Source organism: Lathyrus oleraceus, chromosome 5, assembly GCF_024323335.1.
Source record: "Lathyrus oleraceus cultivar Zhongwan6 chromosome 5, CAAS_Psat_ZW6_1.0, whole genome shotgun sequence".
Taxonomy (NCBI): domain Eukaryota; kingdom Viridiplantae; phylum Streptophyta; class Magnoliopsida; order Fabales; family Fabaceae; genus Lathyrus; species Lathyrus oleraceus.
In genome coordinates this window covers 571,861,149-571,873,434 of record NC_066583.1, presented here as the reverse complement: position 1 = coordinate 571,873,434, position 12,286 = coordinate 571,861,149, and the positions used below count along the sequence as shown (strand labels likewise).

Sequence of the window (12,286 nt, the reverse complement as noted above, 5' to 3'; positions counted from 1 at the left end):
ACTGTACTGACAAAAATTACAGGTATGCATGATACCTCTGCAAAGATATAGGATATTCAGAGGTCTTAATATATTTATAACAGTTTGGGTGGTAGAGATTTGCCCGTGACAACGAGAAATACTGTACATTAATAATTTTTTTCTAAAATATTGACCCAATATAAAATAAACACTCTTTAATATCAAAATTAAAATGATTTTTTATCTAACAAACAAAAATAATATTTGAAAATAAAATAAAATTTGAGACACCTCAAAATATATTCACTATTAATTAGAAAAAGTAAACTTTATCCAAACAAGAAATGAAGCATTTCCATTTCTCTAATGCAGCATATATTCTAACCTCCCAAAAAAATTCAAATTCAAATCCTAAAACCATCACTAATTAATTTTCATATTACTTTTAGCACATATATAATTATTATTAATTTAACGCGCGCATAAATAAAGTTGAAAGACACTATATTTCAAAAGAAATTCAAAATACAACACGAAACACAAGAAAAAAGAAAATGAAAAAACTGCAGAAAATGAATCGCCACCATAATGTGAAGGTTAGTTTTGGCACAATAGTCAAAAAAATCGTTTCAATATACAACAAACCCTCCTTTTCTTTTCCTCTTCTCTCTCTTGAAAATTTCTATTGCCCTTTCTCTCTTCCACCAAATCAACCAAACCCTATCAATCAAAATCAAATCTTCCATTTCTCAATTCGTATCTTTTTACTATTTTTTTCAAAAAAAACCCTAATCTCTCTCTCTCACTTATTTTTCAAACCCCAAAAATTAAGTTGAATCGTTTTCATTAATTTTTTAGCGTTTAATTTGGGGTTTCTATTTTCGTATTTGATAAATACTAGTAATCATTCTATGGCCAAAGGAACGGATTCGAACGAGTTTATGGTTCTTTCTAGGGTTCGAACAGGTCTCAAGAGAGAGTTTGCATTTGCAATGAAGGCTCAATCTGAGATCGATGGTTCATTAGGTCGAACCCGTGGTGGTAGTAAGAACAGGAATGAGCCTCCGGTTCAGATGTCTCCGGTTGGGAAAAGGGCAAGAAAAACCGGTTTGGGTAAGAATGTTGAAGATGTGGGTGGTGGTGTTTTGAGTGAGGAAGAGGCTAAGAGTGATGTTGTGGATCTTGCTAGCGATGATGAACCCAGGAATCTTGCTGGGGAATTGGAATCGGTTTTTGAAACTGTGATTGATGAGAAAACTGTTGTGGTTGAGCCCTTGAAGGAAGATAAAGATATGATGCATGAAATGGAAATAGAATCTGTAAAACCTAATGTTTGTGAAACCCTTGAGGAACCTAAAGAGGAAAAATGTAATCTTGATGTTAAGGGTGGTAATGTTAAGAAAAAGAAGGTGCCTTTAGAGAAACCAATGAGAAGGTTTACAAGATCAGCATTGAAAGAGAAAGATGAAGAAGTTAAGGTTTTGGATAATGTTGTTGTTGGAATTGATGATGATGATGTTGAAAAGGAAAAAACGGAGGGTTTACCTATTATGGTAACCCCAACTCCAAGGAAATTGTATAAATCTTCTACTAAGAGGTTTCCTATTAAGCTAAAAGATCTTTTGGCTACAGGGATTCTTGAGGGGTTGAAGGTGAAATATATGAAGGGACAGAAGGTATTGTTTCGTATTTTTTTTTATAACTTTTAGTTTTATTGGTGAATTATGTTTAGGAGTTTTTCTTTCTTTCTTGTGTTGCATGTGCAAGAGTGTGATATGAGTTTATTGGTGAATGATGTTTAGGCGTTTTTTCTTTCTTTCTTGTGTTGCATGTGCATGAGTGTGATATGAGTTTATTGGTGAATAATGTGTAGGCGCGGAAACCTGGAGAAAAAGATTTTCAAGGAGTGATTAAAGACGCAGGGCTTTTGTGTTTTTGTGATAGTTGTAAGGGGATTCAGGTAAGTAAAAGGAAGATTGGTTATTGTTTTTCTTTTTTTGATAAGTAAAAGGAAGATCTTGTAGGTTTGTAATGTGGTTTTGCTATTTGGATTTTTGCTGAGATTAGGTTGTCACGCCGACAGTTTTTGAGTTGCATGCTGGTAGTGCTAATAAACGTCCCCCGGAGTATACTTACCTTGAGAATGGAAAAAACCTTCGAGAAGTCATGAATGCGTGTTCAGGTGTTTCGCTGGACATGTTGGACGAAGCTGTCCAAATGGTCCTTGGTGATTTCACTATGCAGAACTCTACTATATGTTTCAACTGCAAAGGTTTTATATGCATATGTTTGCTATTTACCTTTTATGCTTTGTAACTTACAATCCAGGTGATTAAAATTTAATTTCGATGTTTGCAGGTGTAATTTCTGAATCTAGTAATGGTGTGTCAAAACTAGTATGCAATCCATGCATGGAGTTGGAAGAGACTCAAGCTAACCTTCAGACAGCAACAACAACACGCAGTAAAAATATTTCCTCTGTAGTTCAACCCAGGTATCTTTTTTTTTTAATCGTTATGTAAACATATTGGCTGCATTTTGGGACATTCTAAGAGTATAAGAGAAGCACATGCTACATGAAGTTATTCGAAATCGTAGTAGTGATGGTATAATGTTTATTCCCCATTTTATATCCTCCCTGTGTTTACCTATTCTAAAATCAGAAGGTTCATTATCTTGTATTGTTTTATTTGATGTCACTTTCAAATGTGTATACTCGGGCACAAGCTCATGTGTACCAATTTATAAGCTAGCACATTACTGGACCTGTATTTAAATACATATAATAGTAGTACCTGCTGTTCGATATATCGAAGTTCACTGGAACCATAGCATAAATGATGAGTGAACCTGCTATTTCAGATCACCAGAAACAGTAGCAGTTTCAGAGTCATTAAAAACTGAGAAGGCGGTTCCAAAGTCACTAAACACTGAGATTATGGTTCCAAAGTCACTAAACACTGAGATGGTGGTTCCAAACTCATCAAACACTGAGATGGTGGTTCCAAAGTCACTAAACACTGGGATGGTGGTTCCAAACTCATCTAACACTGACATTGTGGTTCCCAACTCATCTAACACTGACATTGTGGTTCCCAACTCATTAGACACTGAGATGGTAGTTTCAGAGTCATCAAACACACAGATTATTCCAAAGGCATCGAACACTGGCATGAAGCAGAGTGCATCTCGTGGCAAGAGTCGGGGAAAAATAACTAGAAAGTAAGTGTGCTTGTTTAAAAGATTTGCCGAAGTTGGAGTTATCTGATTTTGATGTAGGTTATATATTATGTAGATTTTGATGTAGATTATATATTATGTAGATTTTGATGTAGAATAGTGAATAATATCAGATATTTAAAGTTTGCTTTTTCTTGAACATATTTTGATAGGGACCTACGGTTGCATAAGTTGGTATTTGAAGATGACGTGTTACCGGATGGAACCGAAGTAGCTTACTATTCTCATGGAAAGGTTGCTTTGTTTGAAATTGGTTCTGCTTTACTTTGTTTTATGACTTTTATCTTTTTCTGATTGTGCTTTTTTGGGTGCTGTCAGAAACTATTGGTCGGTTACAAAAAGGGATATGGGATTTTTTGTACCTGTTGCAATACGGAAGTTAGTGCATCTCAGTTTGAAGCACATGCTGGATGGTCATCTCGACGCAAGCCGTGAGTTATTGTTTAAATTCTGTTGTTGGATCTATAGGGTGTATATAACATGTCTAACTAGCTTGGTAATGAACTCTGCATTTCATATGCTTAGTTTTATCCTTTTAAATTCAGGTAAAACTTAACACACACACATATATATTAAAATCAGGTAAAAGTCAAACTACAAATATTTAGTTGTGATAGAGAACATCTATTCTACATTGTTAAGGAAACATGCAAATTTGCATCATAAATTCATATAGAATATAATAGAAAAGGTATGTGTAAAATGGGAGGCATTTTAAATTAACATTCATGGTTTTACAATTTGAAATGACATGTGTCATCACTGAAAAATGATGTTTTATTCAGATTAAGGAAAGGGGAACACAACCTCAAATTGGGGAATGGAAAAAGATTCTACAAAAATAGTTTTAGTAATCCAGTAAAAAATATAAATTACAGAACAAAAAAACTTTATAGCATATTTCAAGTACTTAATTAAACTTAAATTCATAAATCTGATGATGAATATAGAGTAATGCTCAACTCAAGTTGCAAATGTTAGCATTTGAGATGACAAATAAAAACAGCAAAAGATAGAAGAACTTGGGCCAAATACCCTCAAAATATTATTTTTAAAATGCCTATTATACAATTTAAATCTCTCAATTTTGATAACCTTACATGTCATTCTGTAAGGAAGATGAGGATAAGAAACTGCTCTAATCTCAAGAAAATTGCTTATAATCGAATTTTAGGGGATTGGTTATTTTGTTATTTACTCTCCTTTTCCATTTCCCAATTTCCAGGTCTCACTGATTTTCTTATTCATTAATTGAAATGCTGTGCGTTGTCAAATTCACCTTTGCAGCAATTTTCTTGAGATAAGAAATTGCTCTCATCTCAAGAAAATTGCTTATAATCGAATTTTAGGGGATTGGTTATTTTGTTATTTACTCTCCTTTTCCATTTCCCAATTTCCAGGTCTCACTGATTTTCTTATTCATTAATTGAAATGCTGTGCTTTGTCAAATTCACCTTTATTTCCTTGTTTAACATTGAGTTATTGTATTATTGTATTATTGTATTTCAGTTACCTGCACATATATACCTCTAATGGAGTCTCACTACATGAGTTGTCCCTCTCTCTATCAAAAGATCGGAGATTTTCTGCCAGTGATAATGATGACCTTTGCAGCATATGTCAAGATGGAGGGGATCTTTTGTGTTGTGATGGATGCCCAAGGGCTTTTCACATAGGTGAACACCATTTGCTCTATTCTAAATTAAATGGTAGTTGATGTGTTTAATTTCATATAGAAAATTGTTGATTATGTTTAGTTTCTTACATGGTTGTTTAGTACTCAATTATAAGCAAAAAAAAAGCCTAAATTTAAATATAAGCAAATGTCAAATATTTATCCACATTTAATGTTTGTATTCCAAAACTGCCCATAAATTAATTCATTGATGCTGCAAGTAGATCACCGTTATAATTAGGGGTAGGTTAGTAGATGTATTCCCTTTTTTAATGTCAAACCGATAAAGTTAAATGCATCTAACTTTCATCTTTAATAATAATTATGAAAGTAGATTTTTCTACTTGTAATTCTGTCTGGATGGAGTACCTCTGAATTTCAATTGTAGTGTGCAATCTAAACAATAAATAATTTATAACTGAAGAAAAAATGTGACTGATTCAGTTTTTGAATTTTCTCATATTTTATTAAATCTCCACTCTTGATACTAAAGCTTTAAATTGGATGAACGGTAGTATAGAAATATAACTGGAAAAAAAAGAGAACAGCTTTTTAACCCCTCAAGATGAATGCAAGAAGTCAAGTAAACCAACACGGGTCCACTGCAAATTTGTTTATTTCTCTGCTACATCAACTTTAAACTGACATTCCGTTTTGCTGTTCCTGATTATATGTATGTCATTTTCAGATTGTGTGCCTCTGCCATGTATTCCTAGTGGTACTTGGTATTGTAAATACTGCCAGAATAATTTCCTGAAAGAGAGTAATGTGGAACGCAATGTGAATGCTCTGGCAGCTGGAAGGATCGCAGGCATCGATCCTTTAGAACAGATTAACCGAAGATGCATTCGCATTGTCAAAAGTGTAGCTGTTGACCACGGGGGATGTGCCTTGTGTGGGTAATGCTTTATTATATTTTTCAGCTAGTTTCATGTTGAATTTAGATATATAATTTGAAATCTTTTCTATCTCTTTTACACCTTGATATAAGATGACGCATTATTCTATGCTTTGCGACATTTCTGGGCTTGATTCTTGTTTTGTTTGTTTTCCTTCACTTTTGGCTAGACACTCATCTTCCTGATGTTTTTGTTGTAATGTACAGATGTCATGATTTCGTTAAATTATTTGGTCCTCGGACAGTGATTATTTGTGATCAGGTATTGCTTTATGTGAATTATAGACCACCAAGCCTTAATTTTCAATGCCTGTAATTTTGATAATGCACTAGATTATTTGATGCACTGATTAATGTGTTCTTGCAGTGTGAAAAGGAATATCATGTTGGGTGTTTGAAGGAACATAACATGCAGAACCTAGAGGTAACTACTTAATTTCTAATTCTTTTAACTTTGATTAAAATTTGCTTGCTTTTTGTAATGCATGCATGTTTTGACTGGAGGTTATTTATCAGGAATTGCCTGAGGGGAATTGGTTCTGCTGCACAAGTTGCAGTCAAATTCACTCTTCTCTAGTGAATTTGGTTGCTTCTGGGGAGAATTGTCTCCCTGATCCTAGTCTAAGTTTGATCAAAAGGAAGTGTAAAGAGAAAGGTGTAGACACTGGGGTCGAAGAGAAAGATGCAGACACTAGCGTTGTTGATAAAGATGCAGACACTGGCGTTGTAGATAAAGATGCAGACGCTGGCGTTGTAGATGAAGGTATAGACGCTGTTGTTGTAGATGAAGGTGCCGACGCTGTTGTTGAAGAGAAAGGGTCCGTCACTGTTGTTGAAGAGAAAGTCGTACACACTGATGTTGTAGAGGAATGTTTAGACACTGATGTTTGTCCTGAAATTAAATGGAGGGTTCTGAATTGGAAATTAGTCGTATCTGATGAAAAAAAGCAATTGTCTGACGAATATAGGCAAGTGCTTTCGAAGGCTGTTTCCATCTTCCATGTGAGTATATTTGTGTTTCTGTCCCATATAATTTTTTTGGTCATTTGGATTTTGGATTTTGGATTTCTATCATCAAATTTATTACATGTTTTACTTGATAGCTTTTTTTAACGAGTTGGAATGTTGTCTCCAGGAGAGGTTTGATCCTATAGTCGATTCTTCTTCTGGTCGCGATTTCATTCCGACAATGCTGTTTGGGTAAGCATCAGTTGTATTTTTCTTTTCAGTTGATCTTTTGTTGTCACATTTATGAATGCTAATGAATTTGTTTTCTCATAATGGTTTGACTCCACAGAAAGAATATTCGCGGACAAGATTTTGGCGGAATGTACTGTGCAGTGCTCACTGTCAAGTAAGGGATAACAAGGGAATGCCTTTCTTTTGTTTCGTCCACTTGCGTGTTTATCTGATTCTAGTTTCCTGTTTTTTTTTTTTGTTTTTCAGTCAAGTCGTTGTTTCTGCTGGAGTATTTCGTGTATTTGGGCCAGAAGTCGCCGAACTTCCCTTGGTGGCGACAGTTGCAGAGTACCAAGGACAGGTTATTTGATTTACTTGAGTTAAACATGGGTGCTTTTTAAAGTTTGTGTCCTCAAATATTCTTAACTGAAAATCATACTGGTCTGTAGGGGTACTTTCAATGCTTATTCTCTTGCATTGAGAGACTACTTGGATCACTTGGCGTGAAAAGCCTTGTCCTACCGGCGGCTGATGAAGCTAAATCAATATGGACCAACAAATTTGGGTTTAAAAAGCTCGAGCACGATGAGGTGTGTAATTTTTTTATTATGTTTCTCGTAAAGTTAAGATGTTTACTATCGGTTGAAGTAACTGTAACTGCCGCTGTCGTTCCTACAGATTAACAATTACAAAAGATTTTATCATATGATGATCTTTCAAGGGACCTCGGTACTACAAAAGCCTGTTCCTGCACTACCAAGTGCTTCTCAGGAGATTGTGTAAAGTTTATATGCAGTGGGTTTAGGTTTTGGGTTTGTTTTGGTGGGGTGCAGAGCACACTTGTTCAGTATGTACAGAGTGATCTGCCATTTTGGTGTACAGAAAAACAAAACTACTTGTTGCTGATGCAATTTTTTGTAGCAAAGAAATGAAATGAGAAATAGAATTGAAAATTGAGGAAACTAGGACATGGGGTAAGAGATGTTGAAAAACTAGCCAAATTTTTTATTCACTCGATAGCTAGCTGCCAATGGTTTTAACGTGATTCTGATATGAATCTAAAGATCCGGCTTCTGTTCTCACTAACATTATTTTTTGTAACCGTTGGTACTAATGCTGTAAATTCTTAACTGTCCTTATTAACATCATATCATGTATTAGCTGCAATGCTTTAAATCATCGCAGATGTTAATGGTCTAGTTTGTTGGGAGTTTTTGGAGGAAAGGGGATAACTTGGTATACTAGATATTGTTAAGTTTTGCGTGTGACACGTATTTAACTAGTTGCTAACATGTTTTATTCCCTTACATAATCAATAATTGTTATAATTTAGAAATTATCACTACAAAGTAGTTTCCATTTTCAGTGAGTACACGCGAGCTAGGATTTAATTACTCCTATTAGTGTCATGTATTTTTTTTAAGTGCTCTTCTATTCAACATGCTTTGGTGTATACTGGTCATTAAGTAGCGCTTTTATAATCCTACTTTTAAGTTTATCAGAGCATTTAATTTGTCACCTCCACTGATGTATTTGATACTTCCCAAAATTTTAAAATATATTTGTTACTTGCCAAAATTATGTGAAATACAACTCTATTGAGTTGAAGACCTATGAAGATGTGACAATTATGTGAGGATTATTTCACTGTAGGTTAACAAAGGAGATGATCGAGTTAGATATGAAAATTTCAAGATCTGCTCATGACATAATTAAGATGATGAAATGTCTAGAATCATTTGGTAGAGTTTAAGTTTTCTTATTTATTATCGTTTTCTGAAGTTATGTTTAAGTTATGTAATCCTTTTTTAAATGTTAAATTATGTTCAACTTGCATAAATGGAAGATCGAAAACATTATTTGTATATTACACGTAATATACAAATAATACAAAAAAAAACAATAGTAATGTCTAAATAGGTCCCCCACGAGCTACATGTGCAGATTGAGATAATCCAGTAAAAACCTCACCATCTGTGTTTACCAAAATCATGAGGTTATCCATAATAACTGCAATTATCTAGAGGTGTTGTTCGTCTTCGACATTAGCTAGAGGTGGCGGCAGTGACGCGTAATCGATAGGTACCCAAAAAAAGAAAGATCCAACATCATCTGTATGCTCAACATGTATGATGATGCGAGAGTGTGGTGCAGTGAGATACCACTCTAAGTAACCATCACCACATTACGATTCGTGATGAATCCTCACTCCGCGATCTTTAATGGCACAATCGGAGCTTATAATGTTATTCTGAAACCACCTGTCAATGCTCGCAGATGGAATATCCAGAACTGGCCGTGGAATGTCTTGGACATAACCACATTGTCGCAGAGACCTCTCAGGCAAGTGTCTAGCGATTAAAGTCTCCCACCGCATATAACCAAAATATAAAGAAGAGTCATCAAACTCACGGTGAACTCTTATTGTACTCCGCAACACCATGTATGGTGTTCAGATGACATCATCTACAGTCAACACATCAAGCCTCTTATTGTACTTCGCAACACCACCAGAATGTGCCTTCCTGGCCTTCCATCTCCTTGCCCGTGGGGCCCTTACAAGGGAATGTTGCACCCTCCTATCACAAATAGTGGGGGAAATGACCGTATATCAAACACTGATATCAGAACACAAACACAACAAATGATAATTAAGAAATATTATTCGTAACAATTAAATAATAACTAAACAACATATAATAATTTGAAGTATACCTGTAATAGACTCAAGTACCAACAAGCTGTTTGGTCTCAAAGGATGTCACAACTCCAAGTGTTGAATATATGATGGTCAACACAACACCCCCCCAAGTTCAACTGGTATCGTCAAGGCTACTGAACAAGTACTGTGCCAAATATTGATATGAACAGCGAATTTGTCCGTAAAGAGAGTACATACTACTAGATGTAGCATGTACACACTAGCGGTAACCTCATACATATGTGCCTCAACAAGCTCATCGTACCTATCCCGAAGCCAATACATACGAAGGTGAACACCCCTGTTAAAGTCAAACTCCTCCAGCACAACCTCCTCATAAACTCCCAAATCTCGTACAACAGTCAAACATGCAAGCGACAAACTAATAACAGGAGTCGTGAAGAATCTGCCGGCAATAGAGAGATGGAACAATGAGGAGACATCATCCAGAGTGATAGTCATATCCCCAAACGAAAGATGAAATGAAGATGTCTCCTTGTGCTATCGCTTAACAAAAGCCATAAGAAGTGAAGTGTCGAGCATGATAATTGAGTAGTCAATAGATTTGAGGAGATCAAAATCATGTACAATTCGCCTGACCTGCTCAAGAATCAGAGTCTTCAGGAAGTTCTTTATCTTCGACCCGTGGAAGGTCACCTTCAGCGCAGGACGGTCCTGTAATAAATAAATTTAAAAAAAATTTAAAAAAATTAGCAGTTTCATGGAACAACAATAAATAGATTAAAGTTAAACATAAAATATATATACCTCTCCCATGCCATAGTTATTATGCCACATGGTTAACATACTCGGTAAGCATCAACTAGTCAATGAGTCCTCTCGGGAACGCTCCATCAGTGTGCAAAATAAGTTCTTTGATGATTTTGGATATTTGGGATTCTTGCTACGAAAAGTTCAGTGATTGTTCATGATGATTTTAGATATTTGGGGTTTTAGAGTTTGATGATTTTGGGATGTTTGGAGAGTGAGTAGCAGAGCTAGGGCGCAAAGAGTGGTAGAAGATTAAGATTTGACACTATTCTTGCTCAATAATATAAAGAGGTAAAGTTGAGTAGCCTTTGGAGGAGAATTGAGAGAGTAATCGATTGCTCATAAAACAAAATGTGAAATTCAAATAATAAGGGGCTGCAAATACATATATAACCAAAAATTTGAATGAGTAATCGATTACCAGCTGGTCGTAATCGATTACATATCAGTTCTGTTTCAAAACTTGTAAAATTTTTGGCTAAAAAAATCACATAGGTTACTACCTTAAAGTTTTTGAAAAATTTATTTTATCACATTTTCAAGTGCTCACGCATAATAAAACATATACGATGATGTATATAAGGTAAGATCATGCATGATTATGTAACAAATAGTAACACGAGACATATAATATAATGTAAGTATTATATCAATTTCATCCAGAATGCCAAGCTCTCTTTTGAGTTTGTAAAATGGTTCTTTAGCCAATGGTTTAGTGAATATGTTTACTAGTTGTGCATGAGTGTCAACAAATGCAATTTCCAAATATTCTTTAAACACATTATCCCTTATAAAGTAATGTCTAATGTCTATATGTTTGGTTCTTGAATATATGACTGTATTTTTTGTTAAATTAATGACACTAGCATTATCACATTTTAGAGGAATTCAACCTAAGTTTAAGCGATAGTCACATAGTTGTTGCTTTAACCAAATGACTTGTGCACAATTATATATTCTGCTTCTGCAGTACTTAAAGCAACACATGCTTGCTTTTTGCAAGACCATGGTGTAACACCCTTCTAAATTACCCCAATAATTTAAATTAAATATCAAAATATAACATCAGAGTAATTATGCAGTTATGGGTGTCACATAAACACTTCACACCATGTTCCAAAATAACAGTCATGCTCTTTTTTTAATCAAATAAACATTCGCATAAATCGCAGCGGATATAAATCAAATCAATCAAAACATGTAACACATTACATGTAAAATGGTTCATAACCAACAGTAAAACATTCAAAACATCCCTCCCCGATGTTACATCTATCAGAGCATGACCCCCTAATGAACTACTCTAGACTCCAAGTACTAGCTCCTACTCAATCACTGCTCGTTACCTGAAAAACAGTTGTAAGGGTGAGTTCCTCAATCAATATAATAAGTATTATAAAATATCATGTCATGTTAAGTAATTTAACACACTTCATCACCCTAATCCAAACATGTATTCAGTAACAGCACATCAACTCAACATAATACTCAACACCAACACAAACAACACGTATAATATTGGAATACATCCATTCATATTATACGCCATACATATATTATGCAATGAGACTCCATGCATGCGGTACCGACTATTTGTGAACATATAGTTCAACCTCACCGTCCAAATCCAGGCACGGCTACCAAGCTCACTAGTCCCACTCATTTGAGACATAGTGACTCACTCACTAATTCCTCACCATGGGAATTAGCTACCACCCCAAATGGGCCATGCTATGCACGCTAATCACCTAGCATGCAACATCAACAACAATCAAAATGATTTACTCACTAATTCCTCACCATGGGAATTAGCTACCACCATAAAGGCCACAATATGCATGCTAATCACCTAGCAATGCAA

General features: G+C 35.0%; 1 protein-coding gene across 1 annotated transcript; it reads left to right on the top strand.

The window, feature by feature from the left end:
• Positions 1–498: 498 nt before the first annotated feature.
• LOC127086555 (uncharacterized) lies at positions 499–8,152 on the top strand. The gene is made up of 17 exons (XM_051027331.1): positions 499–1,637; positions 1,835–1,921; positions 2,029–2,233; positions 2,320–2,455; positions 2,824–3,183; positions 3,354–3,435; positions 3,520–3,632; positions 4,711–4,877; positions 5,565–5,775; positions 5,982–6,036; positions 6,142–6,198; positions 6,291–6,776; positions 6,910–6,974; positions 7,072–7,128; positions 7,221–7,314; positions 7,403–7,543; positions 7,632–8,152. The coding sequence occupies exons 1-17, from the start codon at positions 873–875 to the stop codon at positions 7,734–7,736; spliced, it is 3,186 nt and encodes a 1,061-aa protein (XP_050883288.1). The 5' UTR covers positions 499–872; the 3' UTR covers positions 7,737–8,152.
• Positions 8,153–12,286: the final 4,134 nt, after the last annotated feature.

Excerpts from the sequence above, each read along its gene's own strand:
- LOC127086555 (XM_051027331.1), top strand. The coding sequence starts at position 873 with ATGGCCAAAGGAACGGATTCGAACGAGTTTATGGTTCTTTCTAGGGTT. Across the intron at positions 3,633-4,710 it reads TGGTCATCTCGACGCAAGCC|TTACCTGCACATATATACCT; the intron begins GTGAGTTATTGT and ends ATTGTATTTCAG. Across the intron at positions 7,544-7,631 it reads AAAAGCTCGAGCACGATGAG|ATTAACAATTACAAAAGATT; the intron begins GTGTGTAATTTT and ends TCGTTCCTACAG.